We start from the raw sequence: 24,735 nt of genomic DNA, 5'->3' as shown, positions 1-24,735 counted from the left end.
GTTTTGAAGATTTTTGAGAAAAGAATCATGAGGGAAGAATGGTGAAAATGCACATTAGAAGGTTTTCATTGAGGATATGAGGCAGTGAGGGCAAATGAATGGCTGACATATTGAATAACTAATCTTCCCTCTTTCTATGGGAAATTGTACTGGTAGAGTTAAAGAAACTGGACCCAAACTGTATTACTACAGTTTGTGGCAGTTTTGGACGAGATTGGTGTTCCTGTGGCATTTTCATGTTATTTTGGGTCAATAAGATGTAGAATTTATTGGTATGCATATGACTTGGAAATTGCTATTCTGACTATTTTGATATGTGGTGTTGTTCTGAAGAGGCGGTTTATGTCAAATTCCTGCTGCCTGTTTTGCAGTTAACTGGGCTGGTTGGTTTGGCAACAAAGCTCCCACAAACTTCATCGCTTCCACCTCCCCACACCACCACCACCCCAAATAGTGTATTGCAAAGTATAAATTGTTCTCTTTATTTTACCTTTACAGCATTCATTGCTACACAGTACAGCAGGAAGTTCTCAGGTACTTTCTGAGATGGAGGGTGATGCCAAGTCATCTGTGATGGAAGAGCAGTGTTCTCTTACTTAAAGATAATTTTTTCCACAGGTGTCCTGGATAGTCACTGAGTGTTTTCTACTGGAAAAACACATTTATAAAACAGGTTAGATGAATGTCAGTGTTAGTATAGTTTCTGTTAGTGACGAGTACTAGAGTTTAGACGGAAAGCTTAGCTTTAACTGGTCTTGTTAAAGCAGACAGCAGAGTTTGCCCTGAGGTATTTTCTTTGCTGCTTAATTTCCTAGGCACAGAGTCAGGCCAGGGGATAAGGATTATCTCCCAACTAGTCCAAATTTCACATCATAACGTTCAAACAGGTATGTGTCTTTGCATTACTGTGAAGTACTTCTACGCCTTACTACCAGAATGGTGCATATTTTGAAATTCAGCAGAAGATATGCAATCTCAGACATGTATTGCAGCTTCTTCCATGTCTGTCTCTTACTGTAATAGTGACCTGTTCTCTTTGGCCAACGTGTTTTAAGGAGTTACAACCACTTTTTATGTCTACGTATTTTATGTTATGATGTCATTGCAGAAATACTTAGCTGCTTACTCTTATCCTTCCCTCCTTTTACTTTTCTCCTCATCCCCGTCCAATAATTTGTTTTACTTTAACAAGCTTTAAGTGTAAGAACTAGCTGAATAAAGCAGTGACTAAAGAGAAACTCAATATCTCTTTATGTGGTTGTAACCCTTTGGAGGAGAAACAAATATCCTAGTGTGGTTTGTAACATTTCTGGGATAACTTTGGAAAATATTCATGACATTTTGCACATTTTGTGATTTTTATTTTATTTTTTCTAATAAGAGTCATGATTTTGAAAGCTCAACACTCAACTAAGAAACAAGTTTTGCCATTTCTAATGAAAGTTATCTGATGACATAGATATCAGTGGGACACTTTATTATGTCTTCACAGTTAAAATTTTTTTAACTTTTTCTAAATATTGATGCAGCATATTTTTGTGTTCAGATTTCATGTAGCAGCAGTGATGTACAGTGCTAATGCAAGTCATTCCTGAACAAGAAAGATACTCATGATTTGTAAATTACTTTCTTTTTTTTTTTTAAATTGTGTTATCACCTTTCCTAGCCAAAGCTATTGCATCAAGCTGTAGAACAACTAGGAAAAAATCTACTTTGTCACAGATATGCTGTCCAAAGGTGAAAACAAATTCATGGTAAGGGTTTTTTGGAGGTGAGGGATATAGGGGAGGTTATATCTCACGACAGAAGTTTGGATGTATTTATAAGGTATGTTGTTTATAGATTCTGGCAGTTGCTGCCTAGTGAATCTCTTCTAAGGATTTCAGTATTAGAAAATCTACAGATACTTTCGTAGTTATTTTTCTATGTTTTGTAGTTGAAACCCCCCGAAACCATGTTGACCATGTCTCTGTTTTGCGTAATGTTTCTCCATGAGCTTGACACTACCTCATCATTTCTTAAGCCACATCATTGCCCTCTCATTCCTGTGTCCTAACCATCTTGAACTTGATTACTGATTTCAGTTGCATCTTTACTGTGTTTTGGCTAACATACCATTCACTTTTGTCTCCTTTTCTGTAGAAGTCGTTGCAGAGCAGAGTTAGAAGATATGCTGGTAGGCTGGGGATATAATACAGAATGTGGGAGGTGCCTAGTGAGAGTAGTGGATTATAGGAGGTGATGACATTACATTTTGTTAGGTCCTTTACTTACAGCACAACTGCTATTTGTTTTCTTAAACATGGACTGTGTTGTCTTGGATTGGTTCTGGTTGTGACTTTTAACAGATCTGGACAAGGGATGTATGCAAGGTGGCTTCTTAAGAGTTTTGGACTCCAATGTCATTTGTTAGCTCAAAGCTAGCAGTTGGACAAGAACTCAAGTGGCCATGGTGTGACCATGAGCACCATGTTCAAAACTGTCTTGAATGTGTAGAAGATTAGAGTCTAACTTAAGGGACTATGACCATCCTGGTAAAAATCACTTGCCTAGAAAAGCCTATGTGTAATGCATCCAGATCTAAAATCATGGCTTAGCTGGGCAACCTGAAAAGTAATGCCTTAGGTTGTGATTTATTCGTGTGGTGTGTGTGTATCTTAGTTTGCATTCACAGTTCTGCAAGCTTGTTATAATTTGACTATTTTCTTTGTGTAACCCTCTCTGCTTTAAGAAATTGTTCTGGAATAGTCCTTGTCTTCAAAGTAAAAGGTAAGAAAGGAATGTTGCAAGAAATGGAAATGTGATTGCAGCTGAGAATCTGAGAGGAGCATGTCTTTGTATGGAGACAGGTGGCATAACTTTCAAAGGATGGGCAATCTTGAGCTTTCAAAATAAAGTTAAGAATAGAAGGGGAAGTGTGAAGCTGGAGGATACATTTATGAGACTGTGTACTGTCTAAATATGTCTAATTGTTATGGTTCATTCCCCCCCCATTTGCTGCATTATCATTTTAGGTGATGACAGACTAGACAGAAAACAACAAAGCTGAGAAATGAATTGTGTAGAGATTAAAAAACATTTTGATAGGAAAAGTGGCAGAAAGAGGTTTGCTTTCTTGCATCTGTCAGCACGAGCTTCATCTGCATTTTTCTTAGGCTGCTGTGATTTGCTCACACTGTTGCATAGTGAGCAGCCTGGTAACAATTAGGGCCAAGGAATGGAAAGTAGGAAGTCCTGTGGTCCTTCCTGCTTTAATATCACTTTGGGTGTACACTAAGGTGAACAACAGTACTCACAGTAGTATAAAACAGTGTTTCACAATACTGTATGTCTTCTGGATGTTCTAATGGAATACATAATTAATCAGTTCAGCAGGGATTTCACTTCGATCTCCAGGGTGACTGCCAGTCAGCTCTGTGTCCAGACACACATTGTCATTAATGAATGTGGATTTCAGTAACTTCCTAAATGATGACCTACAGTCAAAGTCCAAGTTAAGGTAGAGATAAGCTACAGTAACATGCTGTTGAAAGCTTTAACACTTTCTTCAAAGTGTTTTGATTTTCCTTTTCGGTTTATTATACTATGTATGAGTCATAAATCCTTTTGAAACTGTTAAAATTCTGTATTACAATTTCATTCCTGTTTGACAAGCATTATCTATCATTAGTTTCTCAAGAATGCACATCCTGGCAGAACTGCATGTATTCAGAGATGTGTATTTTTAAAGATGGTTTTGATGTGATGGCACATCAATCAAACCATATGAAACCACCTCAAATCTGTTTGATTTCATTTTTAATTTCTTGCTTTCTTTGCTTCCTTGCAGAGTGTCTCTCAGCTACCAAATAAAGACGGTGTATCCACCAAGGAGAAATGATATCTGGTAAACCTAAAAAAATCAGTTGATCTCTGGTACACCACAGGCATTTCTTTAGGGTTTTATGTTCAAATCTACTTCCATGCCCAGAGCATGGCACTTACTAGGTATCTAACTCCTTTGTGTAGTATTGCATTGGTTTTGGATGGGGTGGAGTTAATTTTCTTCATAGCACCTTGTATGGATCTGTGACCAAAACAGCGTTGACAACACACCAATGTTTTGGCTATTGCTGAACAGTGCTCACAAGTGTCAAGGCTGCCTCCGTTTCTTACACTGCCCCCCACCAGCAAGTAGACTGGGGATTGCACAAGAAGCTGGGACAGCTGATCCAAACTGGCCAGGGGGATATTTTATACCATATGGCATTTTGCCCAGCAATAAAAGCTCAGGAAAATGAGGAGGAAGGGCTGGTGAGGGTGACTGAGCACTGGAACAGGTTGCCCAGGGACCTTGTGAAGTCTCCATCCTTTGAGATACACAAAAGTTGTCTGGGTATGGTCCTGGGCAACTGGCTCTAGGCCCATCTTGAGCGGGGGGGAGGCTGAATCAGGTGACTTCTGGAGGTCCCTTCTGAACTCAACCATTCTGTGATTTGATTCTGTGGAGTTACAGCATTTGTCTTGCCAAGTAACCGTTACGTGTGACAAAGCTCCACTTCCCTGGAATTGGCTAAATATCATCATCCCTGCTGATGGGAGGTAGTAAAGGAATTCCTTATTCTGCTTTGCTTGCACACACTGCTTTCCTTCACTTATTAGACTGTCTTTATCTCAACTCACAAGTTTCCTCACTTTCACTCTTCCAATTCTTTCCCGCATCCTTCTGGGTTGAGGGGGCGAGTGACTGGCTGCATGGGGCTCAGCTGCCTACCGGGGTTAACACACAGGTGTGGAAGCCACTGTATAGCTGCTGATGTCTGCAGCAGGTTATTGGCAAGAATGCTGCATTTCAACTCCCGACTGCAAAGCAGGATCTCTTTACCCAGTTTCAGAATTGCAATCTACTTTATAGCATGAATTCTAGGCAAGATTGTAGCACCGTAACTATGCAGCATTGAATGCCAATAATTTATAGACCAGAGCAGTTGTGCTGCATCTTTTTGATGTGCATTTCATTCTCGCATCAGCAGTTTTGGAAAAATAAACTAATAGAATTCCAGAATTTGTGTACTTAAATAGGCAGTAAATCAAGAAGAATGTGGCCAAATATCATACCGCTTGTAACTTCTTTGTCTTCAATGCATGCATGCTTTTCTTTCACTCTTACTCTAGGCTTACACCCAAAGCTCAATATTGCTGTGCTGTATTCCACAAGCAGCGATTATGTTCAGTCAGACCATGAGAACTTAGGCTCTGAAAATAGGCTTCATGGTCAGTAAGTACGTGCTGTGCCCCAAGAGTTGCTGGGCAGCTCAGGCCTTTGTGCAGAGTATTCATTCTAGTTGCATGCTCTGCGATCCTCACCCTGAATGATTTTCTCAATGTGTTGCCAATGTTTCTGGTAAATGCTGTAGCTTCCTCAGTTTCTCACCATGGCCTCGCTGGTACTGGATGCCGTTATAGCAGGGAGCGGCAGCCTACTTACACACAGGCAAGATGCGGCACAAAGGTGTGCCTTCAGAGAGGTCGTCTACCTTGGGGTTTTTCTGCTAACTTTAAGGATCAGGTGTTCCAAGCACCGGGCACAGCATGCATTTGTTTTCCCATTCTTTTACCAAGCTTACCTGGGTCCTTCAGTTATTTTCTTTTGGAGGGGGTGGGCAGGTGGGATTGTCCCCGTCTCTCTCGTCTCTCTAGTTTTAAACGTCACGAGCCTAGACCCCCCCCAGGGTAACGAATTTCCCCATATCCGTTGGCACGAGTCAGAGCAACTAAATACCTTTGTGAGCGTGTGAGACGGTCCGTGGCTGCTGTGCGCGTCGGCTTGACTGGCCGCTCTTTGCCCCACCTCGCCGTGCCTCCGGCGGTCGCGGTTTGCTCGGGAGGCTGGCGCGGTGCCGTCCTCGGGGAGGCTTTCACCGGGCGCGGGCTGCTCCCGGAGGGGCGGGGCGCTCGGCCGGGGCCGCGCCGTGCCGGCAAGGGCGGCCGCCGCCGCGGGCGGGAGGGGCGGGCGCCGGGCGGCCGCTGGCGGGAAGGCGCGGCGCGGCTGGTCGGCGGGTCCGCGGCCGTCGCCGGAGGGCGGAGGGCGGTCTGGGAGCGGGTGAGTCGGGCATGTGCCACCCGGGGAGGCCCGGCGTGGGCCGAGAGCGTTGGGATCGGGGGAGGGCAAGGGCCGTGTCGGGGCAGTGAACTCGGCGCTCCCCCTCAAAAGCTCCGAGCCCCACGCCTGCCCCAGCGCGCCCCTGGGCCCCACGTCCACTGCCAACCTCGACCCCCCTCCCCCCCACGGGCCCCAAACCCTGCCCCCAAAGGCCCGATGTAGTAACAGCTCGGTGTTATTAATCGCAAGGTTGATTTCTGAAAGGTTTTCTGATGGATGTTAGATGGGATCTGTGTTCCGCCCCCACAAAAATTCCTTTTTTTTTTCCTATTGGAGAAAAAGGAATTTTCAGCATCTTTTGGTGAACAAGATGATGGGTGGATGCATAGATAATGTTTGCTTGTTGTTTGTTTGTTTGGGCTTTCTCTCTCCTTTTTTTCCAAGCCATCTTTCAGAATGCTCCGTCGATACAACCCTCTAAATGTGCCTGCTCTGCTATGGTATCACACTGCAGAATCCTTAAGGGGAACAGGAAGATAAAACTTCAAGCTAAGGAATAGCCTAAAACAATAAAAGGGTCAGGAAGAGCCAGAGAGAACACTGAAGGGCTGCGGGAAATCTCAGCCATGCTGCACGACACAGCATGGGTTTTAGGCACATCCTTGGGGAAGGAGCAGTGTGTTACTCCAGCTGATGGGATAATGGGCATTATTAATTACCAACTTTAAATACCGGATCTGTTGTAAAAGCAGAAAGAACTACAGATGTCTGGCTCTCTAGCCCAGCAGATCATGGAGCACATGTAAAGCTTTAAAAACAAACCAAAAGAACGACAGAACATGCCAAGCAGTCAACCTAAAGCAAACTATTTATGTTTCGGTAACAGAATTGTGTAGCTTTGTGTAATGAGAGGTTATTCCATCAATCACAGTTAAAGCTTTGGAAAAGTGCTCTGAAAGTATGATAGCCTAATTGGTCTCAACATTCTTTTTTGCTTTGTTTTGCAGGGTAATCCTCCAAAGGAGGACACCTGAAGAGAAGCAGCTGGACACAGTAGTACAGTAGTTCATTTCAGTCATTTTCTTTGAGGCAAGCATCCAAGTACAGGAGACATCAAAAAGGTAATAGGTTTAAAACAGCAGGAAATCAGTTAAGTGGTATCACTCTTCTAAGGCAGTTAGGCATTGAAAGAAATGTGGGTTAAGTGTTTCTGTATGAAAGTTTGAGGGGGAGTACTGAGCAAAAGAACACCAGAAGCTGCTTGGAGCTGTGGCAGAACCAGGTTTGCTCACTGATTCAAGCTTTTTAGGTTTTGTTATTCTCTTACAAATATGAATGAAAACAAACCAAAGAATGACGACATTTGTCTGAAAAACAGAGACTATTTGGGGATCTCTTTAGATAAAGTAAGTTGAAAAACAGATGGAAATAAGGATGCAGAGGGCAGTAGTTTTCCAGGAAAATGGACGCAGAAACATACAGTTTTCGTCCATTACTCAGAGCTTCAACACAGATGACTGTACTTGTGTTTGGCTGAATTAAATGAGGTTTATATCACTGATAAGACTATGTATTTAATGATGTTTATGTTAAGTGGAATTAATTTTGAAGTTTAAACCATTGGAAATGCAACTTCTGTCTGCTTGATCAGTATAGCAAACTAACAGAACTGAGATGCTGCAAACCTCTTAAAAAAACCTGTATAAGAAATCATCTCTTCTGACTACATGCATGTAAAGTTTATACTCTGGTAGAAGTTTTTGTGCATTGGGAACACAAAAAAAGCCCTTCTAAAGCTCTGTTTCCATTCAGAAAATGAGTCTTTAGCTGTCTATACAGATTACCATTTTGACTGCAGCTTAAAAAAGGCTGTATTTCCAGTATTCTCCTTCCCTCCTCATTGTGACATCTACTGTGGTCTGCTGGATTCAGTTATTGTTACAAGGTCAGGACAATTTTGTCTTGGTGACAAACACATAAAAGTGCCAACTGAAGGAGAGCAAAGAACAAAGAACCAGGCAGTGGGAGAGAATAAGTAGAAAAACTCAAGTACTGCAAGACACTGAAGATCTGTAGTGGGTCACAAATAAGTAGATATCACTGGTCTTCCAGTTTTTTACTGGTTTCTGGGAAGAGGGGGAAGTTAGAGTAAGGTTAGTGAGAGTGAAGGCTGAAGAGCACAATAGTAGAAATTTTTAAGGAGTGGATTTAAGGCTGGCACAAGATTCGGTGCTTTTACTTTTTTTTTCTTGAAATATATTAAGTGATTTTTTAATGCTACACTTGGGAAGATCAGGGGTTTGGGAGCTTATTTCACTGCAGGATCTTGCTAAGCTCAGGAAAATATGATTGAAGCTGATGTCAATTACAGAGAATATTTCAGGGTTAGTTCTTAGGAAGGTATGAGTCAGTGCTTTAGTTTTGTGACTGATGTTGTAAGTAATGTTACAGCTGGGGTTAGAATTAAGGAACTGGAAAGAGCAGCTGGACGAACAGAGATTAGTGTAGGATGTTTCAAAGTTTGAACAATTCAGATAGCAGTAAACAAAATGAACAGAAGTCAAAATAATTTCTGTTATCTTGGAACGGCAGTCATGGTACAAAGGAAGATTAGGGCAATTGTTGGGTTTTGTGGTTTATGTGTGTTTGAAGACAGTACCTACGGAAAAAAAAAAATCATGCTGCTTATATTTAACCAAGCTCAGGTTCTGAGCTCTGTGAGGTCTGGGACAGACATTCTTCTCTGAAGCCAATGGAGTAGGTTATTTCTCAGAACTGTTTTCATTACCGTGCAGTAGGTTACCTCCTTTGCTGGCAGTGTACATCATAGGTGGGCTTTCCTGACAGAGCTGGGTTAGGGAGTGCTCCCATAAGCTCCTCAGTCACCAGTTTGTTGAGAAGTAACTTTCAGCAAGCACTAGCAGAAGATACAATCTTCTAATGGCAAAGCAGGACTCTTTGGAAGACAGCTATCCCCTACCTTAAATTAGAGAGTCAATCATGTCTCTTGCTGCTTTCAGTTTAACTTCAGAAAGCAAAACAAAGCAGGAGGTTCCTCTGTAGTAAAGAACTGTGAAGAATACATCAGGGTTTTGGTCTCTTGGCAATCTAGCACCTGACAGAAGGTGTTGGATATGACTCTTTTCTTTAAACTGAAACCTGTCTGAGCAAGACTTGTTGCTACCTATGAATGGTTTGGTTTGAATTAGTTCAAATTGACTGGGAACTAGTTCAAGCTGAAGCTCTGTGAATTGGTCGCAAACTGAAATAAACACCCCAGTCAGAGCTTTTAGTGGTTGAACTGCAGCAGAGGGACGCAATTTCCTTGTTATTTTTCTCAGTCTGTTTGAGTTTCGTAACTGGATACCTGCAAGTGCAAATTAGGCATTTTTATCCATGCAAACTATCCAGTTCCAGTGTTAGTAGCCAGCGGTAGCAGAGGATAGGTTTCTTTCAGAAGCACCTGGTTTGGGGAATTAGACACTGTTTCTATGACTCTTATGCAGATGAAGAAATCTGGGAGCTTAAGCACACAGTGGTTTGTGTTCCAGAAATGTGACTGAGAAGTTTGGCTAGGTTAAAACCTGTCTTGATATCTCTTTTTCCTTTCCATTGTCTAAAGCTCATTAGAACAGATATTTCTTTCCCCATATTTTATCTCCATAAATTTTCTATAAAGGTATAACAGAATTTTGGCTAATTGTGTCCTGTAAAATTAGAGAACTGGGTTTTACCTTTTGGGATATGGCTGCTTCTCAGTAGCATAAGCAAGTAACAGATGTGAAGATACTCTGCAGGAAGAAAGCATGACATGAAACAAACATTTATTAAAAAGGACTGTACAGACAAATTAAACAGATAGCACACTCTTACTCCTACTGGGCACAGGAGTAAAATATTTAAAACACAGAAGCCAGTGAAAATGCCAGATATTGCTAAAATACCTAAATGCTAAAATGAAAACCTATGTCGGAGGAATTAGAAAACTGTAAAATAAAGGAAAGCACTTTTATTTATTTAAAGTGCTAGTAAAGTCTTAATTTCTTGAATAGTCTGCTATTTAGAGTAACACATCAATGGCTATTCTTTCAAAATTAGATTCTGTAACTTGAAGCCACTGGCAGGTTCAGTCAGTGTCCTGTTTAGAAAGCTGAAATTGAATTCAGGAAGTGCAAGTATTAAAATTTGGCTTACATTTTCTCTATAATTAATGGGGTCCTTGGCACTGAAGTTTGAACAACTGATCTACCCCAGCTTGGGTATGAAAATTTCTACAGCAAAGGCTGTAGACACAATAGAGTGTTCACATCCTTTTAGCATGACCTTAAGGTGGGGCGCAGGGGGAGAGGCTTGTGATTTTTTTTTTTTTTTTTTTCTTTTTCCATTTGGTTGCAGAACAACAGGACTATCCTTTGAGGAGAGTGGGGAACCAGGAAAAGACCCTGGAAACCATCTATAACAAAAGAATCCAGTGATTTTGTTGTCTCTTGAATGCCCATTGAAAAGTGAATGACAAAGCTGGGGGAAACAAGACTTTAGTAATATAAAAGTCTTGAAAGCTTTGAGAAGCGTCTCTTTGTGGCTATTAAGAGAATTTAACCCAAATAAGAATAAATTTAAGCCAAGTGAAGAAGTATCCTCAAAGAACCTTAGGTACAAAGGAGGAGGCCATTGTTGCTCCATGGAACAAAAATGCAGTAGACTTGTGGTAAGAACTGTACTTCAGACAGCTTCCTCCTCTGCCTAAAAAAACAGTAAATCAATATTTCATAATTAACCCTCTAGTCTCTTGAGAAAGGTGCCTGGAAGAAAAGGGCCTGGGGCTGTCACAAGAAGAGCTCTTCAGTTAAACTTCCTTAATTAATCTGAGAGAGAAAAGGAGAATACTGGTTCACTATGAAAGATACTGCTTCCCTCCCTCCCCCCACCCCCAGGATCCCTTAATGCATAATACAGATTTTGTCTCCTTGAAATAGTTAAGAGTCATAGACTATCTCGAGTTAGAAGGGACCCATAAGGATCATCAGGTCCAACTCCCTGCTCCTCGCAGGACTACCTCACTAAACCATATGACTAAGAGCATCATCCAGATGCTCCTTGAACTCTGACAGGCTTGGTGCCGTGACCACTTCCCTGGGGACCCTGTTCCAGTGATCGACCACCCTCTCGGTGAAGAATCTTTTCCTAATGTCCAATCTGAACTTCCCCTGACACAGCTTCATTCCATTTCCTTGTGTCCTGTTGCTGGTCACCAGAGAGAGGAGATCAGCACCTCCCCCTCCGCTGCCCCCCCTTGAGGAAGCTGTAGACCACGTTGAGGTCACCCCTCAGCCTTCTCTTCTCCAAGCTGAACAAACCAAGTGACCTCAGCTGCTCCTCGTAAATCTTGTCCTTGAGGCCTTTCACCATCTTGGTCACCCTCCTCTGGACACATTCTAATAGTCAGATGTCCTTCTTACACTGAGGCGTCCAAAATTGCACACAGTACTTAAGGCTGCACCAGTGCAGTGTGGAGTGGGACAATCATCTCTCTCAACTGGCTAGCTATGCTGTGCTCGATGCGCTCCAGGACACAGTTGGCCCTTTTGGCTGCCAGGGCACACTGTTGACTCATACTCGGTTAGACTCATTCTTAGCAATGCATGCTATTCATATGGCAGAACTTGTGAAAACAGATTTGTAAACGCTAGTACATTATTGATACAAACACAATATGTCATATTCACATTTTTTTTAAAAAAAACCTTGTTAAACATGGCACAAGAGACTAGTTTATAAAAGTAAGAATACGAAACTGCCATACTAAATTAGTAAACGGTTTTCCTTAAGCATACTTCAGTTTAGAGCTCTAGAGATCTCCCAAGAAAGAATGAACCTGGCAAAGTAACAGTGAAGTGAGAGCAGCTACGACTAACCCTATCTATTTCAGAACTGTAAGTCGGAAGTTTCTACAAATCTATCCTTCTATTCTCACTACTTCATTGCAGACCATTTGCCCATTCTCCATTGTCACTACTTCTTAAATTTATGTACAGCTGTCAAAGTATGCTGCTCTTATGCGTGCACTTTGGGGGAGGTCATGTACTGTCCTTTAACTCCGTGTGCATCTTCCCTTAAACACAATAGGAATTACTCTGAACAGGGCACACAGCATGTGGCCACTCTTGACATTTAAAAGTAGAATCCAGTATTTGTGTTAGGAAACATGCATAATGATAGACTTGGCGCACTACTGCCATTTGGAGCATGGGGTCAGACTATCCTCCGTTATTGCTGTCTCAGAGACTGAATCCCAGTAATTCAGGTAGCAGAATCCGCTCTTCACATATTTTCAGGGGCACATGGTCCACATTCTGTCTCTGCTGTTGACAGATGTTTATTTGGCTATGAAACATTAAAATGGGAGAATACCAACTTAACTTGGCATAAATTACAAGACTATATTCAATAACATACTCACGTACTTTGTGGCGGAGTTGGGAAATTAATGGCAGCATATGTGACTTGGCCAGCAAAATTGGTTCATGTGGATTTCTACAGTCCCCAGTATTTAGCAAAGTTCTGAGCAGGGACTTGGGTCTTCCCTGTTCTTCCTATTTAACAGGCAAAGTTCTCAGTATAACCACTCTAGCATAATAGTAGAGGAAAACCTGGGCTACAGAGAGAAGAATGTAAACCAGCAGTCCCTGCCTCCTGAAGTTAGTGAAAAGAATATTTAATACTTGAGATCAATTCAATCAACAAAGGCAGTAAAAAAACTGGGATTAGAAATTAGTAAATTTTAAGCCCTGGTTCTGTAGTTGGGTCACTGCCATTGTCCCCATTGGAGGAACTGTTGTTACACGAGGTGAAACACAGGGAAGACACGGATACAGGGAGTGGTCTGAAGGATCCTTTAGTCAGGGTACTTTTGGCACACGTAGAGAGCAAGAAGAAAAAACTGGGCTGAAATAAAGCTTACTTGACAATGCCCTGTTAAAAGATATAAAAATAGGAAGTTTTGGTTGAGGGAGGACGATGACACCAAAGCCAGGCAGTTGTGGTGAAATACATCATTTTTAGTTGACACTGTTCCTGGTGCATGTTAGAGAACTTCCCTGTGCTCCAGTGGAGGGTATATCTGCCAAGGGAGATTTTGGCTGTAGAAACCAGGAATAGAAGATGTGCAGAATGGCTGATGTTGCAGTCTGTGCACATAGAGATTTGAGATATTTCATGCATGTTTCCTAGAGAACTACAGTGAGCTGGTTGGCCACAGAGCCTAGGCGGACCACTAATACAGTTCATTTGAGCCTTGTACTTCAGTCAAATCAGTCTTCTGACTGCTGAAAATAATTAAGACATTAAAGCATTACAAATTACATCATTTTTAGAAATTCATACACAGCCAGCAACTTGATTCCCCCTTCCAAATTTTAAGTTAAATTTGAGGGAATGGTACAATCAAACTCCAGTAAATCAAATCTCATGTGTGTCCTTAATGCACTGATTTCCTGCAAAACCAATTTCTTTTTTTCCCCTGAACATTTCCTGTTTAAAAAGAGCTCTACTGGATACCCAAACCTATGCAGTCTTACTAGCTTGGTAAACAAATTGTTCTTTAGTGAAACAGACAGTCTGCTATTTCAGCCCTTCAAATAGTCTCCTGTTATAAGGAGAAAACAGAATAATCTTTTAGTAACATCTGTTTTTAAAAAGACAACATAAAAGCATTTGTGGTAATCGCATTTGGCCAATAGGAATAGCCTGGCATTTAGGATACGTGCCTAAGAATTCTACTTTGTTTATGAGTCCAAAAAATGGAGTGATTGAAATGTTAAACTGTAGCACCAGTAATACTTAGTAATACTTACTTTCCTAAAACCAAATCCTAAGGACTGGAAGGAAATTAAGACAGACCAGGAACATTGTGCTTACATTGCATTAAATAGAAAACAATGGGTCGGTCATACTTGAGTCTGCACTTCAGTAAAGTCTGGCCACATTTGCAGTTCTACTGGAAGAGTACTGGAACAGGTCACATGTTTGCTTGTCAGTCTTCTGGCTTTCATTCGTCCTGTTTCCTCTTGGGCTTTTTGGGATTCCGAGATCGGCTCTTTGCTTTGCAGAGTGGGCATATGGGCGCATTTCGATGAATTTGTTGGTGACACGATAAACATGCCTGAAATGTGACATTGCAGCCTCTTGTTACAAACACTTAAGTGGCATTGTTACACGGGTTATTGAGTATCATATTCTAAGTTACAGTACAGAAAAAAATAACTAAGGGTCTTGCCTTCAAAGGCAAACCAGTGCTACATTCTATATGATCCAGGTCTCTGGATTGTACAGTAACTTCAGGACAACTGAAAAAATAGAGTATCTCATTGAATTGAAACTATGGTTCAGCAGACACATGGTTCAGGCATGTATCAATAACTGTAACATTAAATTCTATTTTGTGTTAAACATTCCACATGTTTTAAAGATGTTTACATATGTAATAGCTCACTAAGTCAGAGAAATTACAGTGAAGGCCAACTGTGATGTCACAGAATTCAAGGCAGGAGCGGGTGATTAGATGAATTCCACATATTTAACACAGGATACAGAACCCTGCCCTTTTGCTCCATACTAAGCCCTTTAACTTCCATTTGACTGAAGCATATGACTTTAAGAAAGGCTTTTCAATGGCCTAACTCCAGATAGTAAGCACATAACTATGGAGTGTAACTACATCGGTTTGCCGCCTTAGTCAGTGAATCTTTGGAACTTGGGTGGGATGAATACTGCTATGGAATTACTTAGCTCTTTTTACTGACTACAGAAGGAGGTGAGTAAAACTGTCGCTTAAGTGCCTGTGGTTAGGTTAAATTAATCCATACGTTAGTCTTGACTTGAAGATCCCAAGAAGTGCAGAAACAATCACCTTTCCTGGTAATTTGTACCATCAGTAATTACTCTCCTTCATAAAATACGTGCATTGCTTCTAATAGGAATCCATTTGGGATTAACTCCTAGCTATTAGTTTTGCTTCTGCCCAGCATTTTTTTTTCCTTGCATGCCTTTCTCCCACATGAAACACAAGAGAAGTGGGAATTGCCTACATCTCTGCTGATGGAGGCTCTTCAGTCATAAAGGAGTCAAATAATACAGAGCCTTGTCCTTAACCCTTTATGACTGGTGCTACTACTTTTAAGTCTACTGGGGTTGCTCTTGATTTGAACCACTGCAAGAAAAATCAGAATCAGGACACACCATTTCTCCTTTTCGTAAATATTGGTCAACTTTATAAACATAATACATTCCAATGACAAAAGAGAAAAAACCAACGCATTCCATCTCCTGACCTTCATTGGAGGTGGCTGTTGTCTGAAAGTTGCTGTCTGTCTGGTATCTTGTTTCCTAGCCACTTGCAGCTGTTGGGCAGCCGCTGCAGCTGCAGCCAGAGACTCTGGGATGGGAGGCTCCTGTGGTTCTGTCTGCCATTCTGCTTTCTGCTTTTCAAAGTAGCTAGACAAAAGAAAAACAAAAAATATAACCACCTTCTGGACTATTCCATCAGTTTGTAAAGGACATTTTGTGTTAAAATATAATGGATCACTTTTCCCTATCATGTTCCTCCACTGGAGTCAAATTGCCTACACTTAGACACCACTTGGACTAGTTCATAAATAGAATTGGTGGTGTTCTCCTCCACATTTGTACACTTCAGCCAGATCCCAGATTGTCAGCTTCTAAGGTATCTTGATGTACAACTGGACATAAATCTAACAGGATAGAAAATAGAAAACATATATATTTAATCTTTAACAGCTTTACATGCACCTCTGTCAAACTTAGTTTTTATATTTTGTTCTGTTAAAATGAATAACTTTTGTATGCAATAGATTAACACATTCTTTGTAGTATCAAGGTGGCTGGAATGGAAGACAGCATTTCTGAAGAAATGCAAAAGAAGTCTTGAAAACTGTGTGTCTGTGAAAATGATGCCAAATAATGCTGGGTGTTAAGAGAAATCTAAGTTTCTTAAAATATCACTTGCATTTAAAACGGATCTGTTAAACAAAGGACACTGTTCTTTGAATAGTAGCTAATTCTGTCACCTTCTCCCACCTAGGTTATATCTAAAAATGAAACTGTAATTTATTATCCAAATCTGTTTCACGTCTAGGGTAAACTTACTTGTTGCCAATCGTATGTATATGGCTAAATGCCACTGCCATGTGCATGCAGCAAAAAGTAAAATTCTGACTAGCAGTAGCACAAACCAACTGAAGAATACTTGTTTTGTATCCCTTTCTTGTATTGCCTCCTACCTCTGCTTGCTAAACAAGCAAAAAAAAAAAAAAATTTTTCATGAAAAAAAAAAGGCTGCTAGAAAAAGCAGCATACGATATAAAAATCCAGAGAACCAATCACCCCTGAATTTTTGCATGCCATATGTAGGGTTTGCAGCTTGGAATAATCTAAATTTGACTTTGAACAAATTCAGACTGAATGTTATCAAATACATGTGCTCCCACATCCCTTTTTTGTTAACTTTTTTCTTCATGCTTACTTCTTAAGTTCTACCAACAAAAGTAAAATAACAAAATAACCAGTAGAATCGAGAGAAGGTATAAAGCCACATAACGCTTGCTTTGGAGACTTACTCAAGGGACAGTTTCTCTTCCTCCTCACATAGATCTGGCAGCCTCTGCAATCCCAGAGTCATCCGCAAAGCATCTACATGCTCCTTCAGGGGTTTGTACTCCTCATGCAAGCGACGAGTAGATTCCAAAAGCTTGTTGAGATCGTTCTCAGACTGCTTGATAGTATTCTCCATCTGAAACAGGAGCATGGGCGTGCTTTTAAAGAACTGTTCCTTTAATAGCTCTCTGATTGAGCAAGAGACTGTATCAGAAAGATGAGATTTTTCTCACTCAAGTTGGAAAAGATTGGAGACAATGCAATAGTAAAACAAAGAGTTAAGATAGTGGGAGGATGAAAACGGCAAGGAAGAAGCAACTGAAAGTGACACACAAGATGCATTTTCATTTAAAAAAGGTGCACTCAACCTATACGACCTTCTGAACTACAGAAAAAGCAGGTAGATGGGCTACAGACAAGTCAGCAAGTGAGGAGCTATGGAAAACTCTCAAGGGACATTAAAAAAATAAATTAAAGTAGAATAAACTAATTTCTGTGTTTCTAAGATACCTGAACACCAATGGTTAGAAGTTAACAAACAAGCTAAGGAAAGGTTCCTGCTTTTCTTACTGCAGTGAATGGGAGAAGCAGCAGAGAAAAAGATAGTCTTACAGGAGAAAGAGGAGAGGATGAAACAGACTGAAGTTATACAGCTGGGTAGGGGAACAGACATTTCAAGTGATAAATAAATACAGTCTGCACATCAAGTACATAGCTTGTACTTGCTTACGATGTGGGAGCTTTTTTCTTCTGGTGCAAAGCACAGATACCTTCACAGCGAGAAACCACTGTACAGTCATGTAAGTGCCCTAACATGATGTAAAAACTGCAGGTTTAAAAATACATTCCCCATTTAGTCCCTCTAATTCGCTAATCTTGTTTATAAAGTGTTTTTCTCTTATTTGTATTAATTCCCTTCAGGCTGGTGCTTCTTAATGTTTGGTGGTTCCACTCGGTGATCAAGGTCAGCTTCCCAAAAACTCTTTTCTTCCAAAAACCTCCAAACAAAAGTCCCACCTAGCTGCCGAAGTTACTCTGTTTCCAGGTGCTAAATGAGAACAGTTTTCTATGGGACTGCCAGAGTGACCTTACTGTGGCTACTGGTAAAGTTGTAGCCACAATGGACTTAGTTATCTACCTCTTGGTGCGAATGCTTACTATGTCAACATTACACAATATCCTGCCCTACACAGACAGGAAAAAAACAATTATCCTGAGGTAAATTTACTTTGCACTCTTTGTAGGATCCTAGGATGGTGTTGTAAAGTCCAGATTATTGAACCAGTGATAGTTCACTGATGTGCACAATTCTGCAATGATTCATATACAACTGTGTCTTAGTCAGGCTGCCCACAGCTGGACTGTTGCATACCACATTAATATCAGCATGGATCAGTCGCAGCTCCTCCACATGGGCCATCTTCTCTTGCAGCAGCAGGTCCATTTCCTGTTTGTATTCTTTCAGGTGCCTCTCCTCAGACTCCAGGGCTTCAAATTCTGCTTTCAGTCGTGCCTTTATTTTTTCCATCTGCAAAGTCTTGTTCCTGGATCCCAGTGATAATTAAAAATATAAAGAGACAGCAGTAAGTCACTGCAACGTACTTTTGCGAGTTGTCACTTTATATGTGAATAGATAGAAGAAAGTAATAGCAGTAATAGACAAGGGTGAGACTAAACGTGTCTGAAGAAGGATGAGGTGCAATGAGAGAACTGAATGCTAATCCCAGGTTTTTTGCTGAGCTTTTCAGTGCTATGAGAATTCTTATACAGAATTATGAAATTAACAGAACGCTGTCAGACTTTAACAGTTACTGTAGATTCAGAGAATTTGTACCAATAGAGTTCTACTGCATCATTTAACTCAGATTAAACCCTAGTTCCAAAATGGAGAAATCCATAAAATCTGGGAGGTTTAGCACAGGATTCTGAGAAATGTAAAATGAATTGGAGGTGATTACAGTGTCATATACACTGACTAAAACTATGTGGACAGTAATTTGAGCTGCTAAAATACTAATTTCAACTTCAGGTTAAAGAAAATTCCAGAGCAATGACATTCCAGAATAGTAAAAACTCAGATGACACTGGCCATCAACATCCCACTTGCAAGTAACTGCATTCTCTCGGTTCTTTGCTAAGATCTAGTACCTGTCACATATTTGTAAATGTTTCTACCCATATCCTGCATTCTGATTTTTTTTTTCATTTGTGCCAATCCATAATTCCATAGCAAAAATGTTTAGATACTCAGTCCTTATCTCTCTCTTCAAAGCTAATAATGAAGAAGCCTGAGTTTCAGTCGTCAGAGAGTTTTAAGCAGCAGAACAGCCTACTGCTGTTGCGATTCAACACTTGTCCAAGCTGTTGAACAGAACAAACGAACTGTTCTTGTTTCTGCAATTTAGTTAGTGAAGAGGCCTTAGTTATTTTTCTTGCACTGGAAGTTAGAATATGATACTGGGTAACCAATGTGCCAACAACACTTAAATGTTTCTAACAAGAGGCTGCAATGTCACATTTCAGGGATGTAATCAAGCATTCCACAACTCCTTGCTGTACCTTGCATGAAACAAACAAGAATGTAGCATTCCTTTTTAGTCACCTAACGCCTAGTACAATTAAATCCATATTGGTTTCCAAGTGCAGTACTGAATAACACAGTAGACTTTCTACAGGCATGATGTAAGAGAGGGCTGGGGAGGAAGAGGTTTGCATTCATATTTAAATACACTATTCCTATCCCAATGCAAAGTGGGGTAAGTTTGATTCAGATTCACCATAAGCAGCAAAGCTGACTATAGAATGCAGCGTGTAGATTATAGGAAGCTGCCTATTAGATTAGCAATGAAATCCCAGAATAGGGATTTCACCCCCATCCTAGAACTGGGTGTGTGACTTCCCTTCCCACTAGGCCCAGACTTGCTCCCATTGAAGCAAGCAACACAGGTCTGACGTTTTTAATGGGAGCAGAAGGCACTGAGCCCCCTGGAGGGAGCTGGTCTATCACCCATTTCTGGGAAAGGAGATTCCTACACCTCTGTGGGGCACTTGTTCCCTTTACAAACTGTTTCCATACCCAGTCCCCACGGGCTCTCTCTGAAACTGCTCCCACAGCACTGAGAAATGGATGGTTTATCTCAGTGTTATTCTATATCATACTTGTAAGAATAGGAGAATATATGTACCCTGGGCTTTAACAGAGTTACTGTTTTCTCTCACTCCAACCAAAATTCCCAAAGACATTTTAAAGCTAGCCTGAGGACTCTTCTTTAAAGCATATGTCAGGTGCCTGTATAGATTTTATTCTTGCTTTCATATGACCAAAGCTTACCCTGTCACCATCCCTCTTCGGGAGGCTCTGATGTTGTGCCTGTGAATCCTCCTCTCAGTCCCCTCGTTTCTGTTTCCAAATCAGTCTTTGTGAGTTCAATATCTGCTTATGTACCTAGTTTTGGTAATCTTTTCCTGAGTGCGTGAGACATCACTGGCACAATGGGCTTCCACCATTTGCTGAACAGTGTGGCAGAAAGCAGAGTCAGTCCCTGGGACAACTAATTATGGCTATCTTTTCCAAGTATTCTAACCAGTAATGTGACCAGGGTTCCTCCCTCTCTCACTTTAGGAGTTTATAAAGCTGCAAGAGATAAAAACGGTGTCATAAATAACTCCTCCAATATGTATTCAGAAATGGGCTGCCTGGTAGGGATAATATAAATGGAGGAGATTTAAAATGGAACAATTAAAAAATTGAAGGTCACAGGGGCTGCTGTTTGTTTCTGTAGAACAAAATAAGACAAAATTCTGCCTTGCATTGGTACCTCAGAAATAATCTTAACAGTAAAGTTCTTTCCTCGACATAAATAAGTTGTAGGAGATATGGATTACTATTCCCAGTGATGGCAACCCATAAATGTTCAGAATAGAAATACCAGACCAAAGACAGAGAAAAAGCCAGTGACAAATAAGGTCACATCAGAGGTCACTCAGAGACATTTACAGATATTGTGGAAGACATATTTAAAACCAAATTTGATAAAATTCACTTGGTAAGTATGATTATTACGTCTGTACTGTAGCTCACCATAGAGTTCACCTTGTTTCATATAGTACATTTATTATAGAAAATACGAGTTGTATACCTGTGAGCATACATCTATTTTAAAAGGTATGCAGTCATTCCCGTCCTGAAAAGCCCATATCTCACCACTAGAGTAAACAATACCTGATGGAATAATAAGTCAACTAGTAAAAGTTTTGTGAATGAAGTGCAGAAGAAGCCTGGGTATAGACAGAATTCAAGTATGTAGCTACAACACTGTAATCTTTAATGTCATTGGAGGTGTTCTGTCATTTACAACGCAATGGCATATACTAGTCTGAATGTAAATATTGGACTTAAACCAGTAAAAGAGATCCTCTCTGCCTTCCATTTAAATGTGGCAATATCCCACTAAAAAGGACCATCCAACCATCTACCTCTGTTTTCATCAAGTCTCATTGTTCCCATTTACTTAAAACATTTATTTAGTAATGGCCGCTTTGGTTACTGAAACTGGGAGTATTTGTCCCCAATTTCCTCCCTGTTTCTTCTCTTGTATTTATGGCATGCATTCAGCTAAGACCATGGAAATAGATCAGTTTCCTCACTGTTACTAGTCACTGGCTGCCATCCTCTGCCAAACTGCTACAACAAATGAGTTGCAGGGGATTGTTTCAGTCCAAATGATCAGCTTTTGATATTAGGAAAGAAAAAGCACACACAAATTAGAACTCTTCCTGTTAGCATCAAGCAACATGCAGTAATGTTTCAAAACAGAAACCGTAAGTGTGATTTCTAGACTGTCTAATGAATTCTGCCCTCCTTTTCTTTTCCCTTCTATTTAAGTTCTTACACTGCATTGACGACAGTAGTCACTAAGTGCGTCCCAACAGGGCATTAAGCAGCGAAACTAGCATCTGTCATCAATAAGTTCACTCTCATTCTCTTTTATCTCCTCCCAGTCAGGACACTGAGGTCCAGTCTTTAGCTATTTGCTTAATTTTATGACTGGGGTTATTTCTGTTCAACTACTTAATGCATATAAAATAAGCATGTGGAGATACGTTTGGACTGTGGGCATATACATAGGTTTACTGACAGCAGTATTCCACTGACTACAAATTATAAGTATGTATCTATAGATACAAATATGGATATAGATACAGGTCTTCAAAATCAGATCCCAGAATGCCTTCAAAAACCCAGCTGAGCTGCCTTTAATAAGTGATAAGAGATCCACTACAGGAATGGGCAATTTCTCTGATTTTGATTGTTGAGGGCTTTTTTCCTCTCTGCCTGTAGAATAATATATGGAATGCAGATTAAAATAAAGCCTGCCAAATCTATCAAAGGTGTGTCTGTAAACATAAGAAATTCTCATGTTTATTTTGAAGGGAATTCTTCATAGAATGCAGGCTCCTTTTAAAAGATTTGGGGATGAAAAAATAAGTTTATTTGATCAGATTTTGTTAAAGGTGGCTCAAAATTGACATCAGTGTTGCAAGTAGGATTGACTTTTTGACATTGATTTTTTTTTTAATTTAAAATATATTCAGGCAACTTTCTCGGTACTTCATTGTACACTAAAGCTAGTAATGTCACCTTTACAGCACCTTAAGCCCCAAACTAATAGCAAAAACGTCTTAATTACAGTTTATGTATCACCTTTGAATATGTTATCAGAAAAATGAATACACCATAAATTTCCAACTACGGGGCACCACTCTGTCTGAAAAGATAATTTAATGAGATATTTAAATTAGGTGTTATAATAATTAGACCACAAACTGTCGTGGGCCATATTTAGATCTGTATTTTAAAACAGAGCCTGCCTAGCGGTTGAGTAGAAGAGCATTGTTCTTACTCTGCAAACCATGCGTTGTCCCATCTCTTTCTACAAATCGTTGTGGGGATGCTAGAGGCGCGAGTACTTTTTGCTCGATCTTTGTTGACCTTTGTGGCATTGCGTGAGGGCGGCCGAGGCACGTACGCTGCTGCCTAATTCACCTCTTCCGTGGGTGAAATGCGCTTCTCGGAGGTGCCGTTAGCGGCCAGAAGTCCCTGTGACCGCCTGCGCACGCCGCTGGCGGCAGCGCCTTTGTCCCCTGCCGTCTCTCCCCGATAGCCCCCCTCCAGCTGTCGTGTCCCCAAAACGCTTCTCATCGCTCTGGGGCTACCCGCCGCCAGCGTGCCTTGCACCCCCCAGCGACACCCAGGGTCGCTGCCCGCACCGTCTTCGTGCCGCCTTCTGGCTTTCGGAGGCGCGAATCCCTACTCAGGGTAGCCAGCTCCGGCCCTATCCTGGAGGTCAGTGCCCTCAGCCGAAGAGCGCAGTGTCCTACCTAAAGCTGACGGGGGCGCGCAGGGTGCCGGCCCCCGTCGTCTGGGAGCCCCCCCCCCCTCCAACGCACCCTGCGGTTCAGCGCCGGACGGGCGCGCCGGACGAACGCCGGGGTGCCGCCGCGGAGCGAGGCCGCGCGCGCCTGGCGGCGGCTCCCGCCAGGGGCCCGCGGCGGCGGGGGCAGCCTCGTGCCGGCGCGGCGGGTCCCGTCCCGGCCCCCCGGTCCGCCGTCCCGGCCCCCCGGTCCGCCGTCCCCCGCGAGCCCCTGCCGCCCCGGCGCTCGCCGCGCTGCTCGCCGCTTCGGGGTGCTGGCCAGAAGGGCGGCGAGGGAGACGGCCGCGGGGCTTCCCCGCCCGCCTCAGCCGCCTGCCCGCCCGCCTCAGCCGCCTCCCCGCCTTCGGGAAGCGGGACGGCGGGGCTGAAAGGAGCCGGCCGGGCGCTGGCTGCTCCGCGGGCTCGGCCGCTCCCCTCCCCTCTCTTCTCCTCGCAGGCGCGCGAATTCCCCGCTCCGGCGCAGGCCGCAGCCCCAGCGCAAAGCTGAACGTGAGCCACCCCCCCACGCCCCGGACAGGGCCCGCCGGCCGCCCCGGCAGCTGAGCAGCCCTACGCCCGCCCCGCCGGTCTCCGCCCGGCGCCCGCCGCGCCGCCCTGCCCGGCCGGGCTCGCATAGCCGTGCCGTCCGCGGGGGCACGTCCGTCCTCGGCTTTCGGTGTCGTACTCTGCTCTCCGGGCCATCCCCTTCCTCTCCCAGCCCGTCGCGACTCCCGCTGGGGAGGGAGTGGGGCAAAACAGTTGATTTATGACAGAGCGCCTCAGGAAAAATAAGAATTCAAAGGGCTTCAGGAAAACCACCCGCGGCCCGACACCACTCCCCCAGCTGCGTGGGGCTGCTGCGTCCTTCCCACCCGCGCGCTCTTCCTTCTCGTGTTAGCACTCCGGACTAATTCCCTGGAAATGCACGACCATTGCCGCCCTTCGCTGCGCATACCAGCGGTGATTCCCAGCAGCAGATGGTCCTTCCCTACTTAGAAAAACGTATTTTCAGCTCTTATCATAAAGCCCGGCGGTGGTTTTCTTTCCCTCAGTAGCACAATAGCTACTTTCACATCGATGCAACTCCTCCGCTCCCCCGAGAAAAAAGCCGCTTGGTGTAACTGATGCGGCACAAAGCAAACATACCTGATCTCCTTGATGCTCTCGAGTTTGCACATAATTTCTTGCTCATCTGCCATGCTTTTCGGTCCCGATTTAAACCTCCCGTGAAATGTACAAAATGCCGGGGGGGGGGGGGGGGGAGAAAAAAACATACAATAGACACAATGTAGTCACCCCCTCCTAGCATATGGTCTCTGAGCCTGTGCAGCAGGCTCTAGCGGGAGCTATGGGACTGAGAGTCCAGCTTCCTATTGCTGCTTAGGCAGATAGGCAGCAAAAAGACTACAACACCCACAAGGCAGAGCAGAGCTTTCCTGCCCTTCTTCCTGCAACTACATTTTAAATCAATTTGTCACACCTCATTATGTCAAAGGTTGTTAGGAGTGCAAAAAGAGCAGGAGGCTTCCTCCTGAGATCTGTGCAATGTTTAGCTTTTTGTTGAAATTA

General features: G+C 42.5%; 1 protein-coding gene and 1 long non-coding RNA gene across 7 annotated transcripts; one reads left to right on the top strand and one right to left on the bottom strand.

Annotated features, from left to right (window-relative positions):
• Window positions 1–408: 408 nt before the first annotated feature.
• Window positions 409–10,614, top strand: LOC142043338 (uncharacterized). Of its 3 annotated transcripts, none has more exons than XR_012654014.1 (5): window positions 409–534; window positions 619–673; window positions 816–3,886; window positions 7,090–7,203; window positions 10,478–10,614. It is a non-coding gene; the product is annotated as an uncharacterized LOC142043338 (long non-coding RNA). The 3 variants fall into 3 exon arrangements; XR_012654015.1 differs by lacking the exon at window positions 409–534 and having other exon boundaries at window positions 575–673; window positions 816–887; window positions 3,830–3,886; XR_012654013.1 differs by lacking the exon at window positions 409–534 and having other exon boundaries at window positions 575–673.
• On the bottom strand, window positions 7,284–24,507 carry ZC4H2 (zinc finger C4H2-type containing). Of its 4 annotated transcripts, none has more exons than XR_012654011.1 (6): window positions 24,313–24,507; window positions 18,126–18,297; window positions 16,717–16,889; window positions 15,412–15,574; window positions 14,000–14,243; window positions 7,284–9,873 (listed from the first exon to the last, which is right to left on the bottom strand). XR_012654011.1 is itself a non-coding variant. In XM_075054402.1 (5 exons), exons 1-5 carry the CDS (start codon window positions 24,438–24,440, stop codon window positions 14,130–14,132), a joined length of 750 nt encoding a protein of 249 aa, XP_074910503.1. In that variant the 5' UTR covers window positions 24,441–24,507; the 3' UTR covers window positions 10,869–14,129. The 4 variants fall into 4 exon arrangements, 2 of the variants coding, with proteins under 2 accessions (XP_074910503.1, XP_074910504.1); XR_012654012.1 differs by lacking the exon at window positions 7,284–9,873 and adding an exon at window positions 10,869–13,407; XM_075054402.1 differs by lacking the exon at window positions 7,284–9,873 and having other exon boundaries at window positions 10,869–14,243.
• Between the last annotated feature and the right edge of the window lie 228 nt (window positions 24,508–24,735).

The sequence above is a fragment of the Buteo buteo genome, chromosome 22 (genome assembly GCF_964188355.1).
Source record: "Buteo buteo chromosome 22, bButBut1.hap1.1, whole genome shotgun sequence".
NCBI lineage: Eukaryota > Metazoa > Chordata > Aves > Accipitriformes > Accipitridae > Buteo > Buteo buteo.
The sequence above is the reverse complement of the archived record's forward strand: the minus strand, read 5'-3'. Positions and strand labels throughout refer to the sequence as shown.

What these genes read in the sequence shown, in the direction of transcription:
- ZC4H2 (XM_075054402.1), bottom strand. Translation starts at nt 24,440, where the DNA reads ATGTTTTTTTCTCCCCCCCCCCCCCCCCCGGCATTTTGTACATTTCAC. An exon ending in GAAGAGAAACTGTCCCTTGA is followed by an intron (nt 15,575 to 16,716) that starts GTAAGTCTCCAA and finishes TCTTTTGTCTAG; the next exon opens with CTACTTTGAAAAGCAGAAAG. An exon ending in AACAGCCACCTCCAATGAAG is followed by an intron (nt 14,244 to 15,411) that starts GTCAGGAGATGG and finishes GTCACATTTCAG; the next exon opens with GCATGTTTATCGTGTCACCA.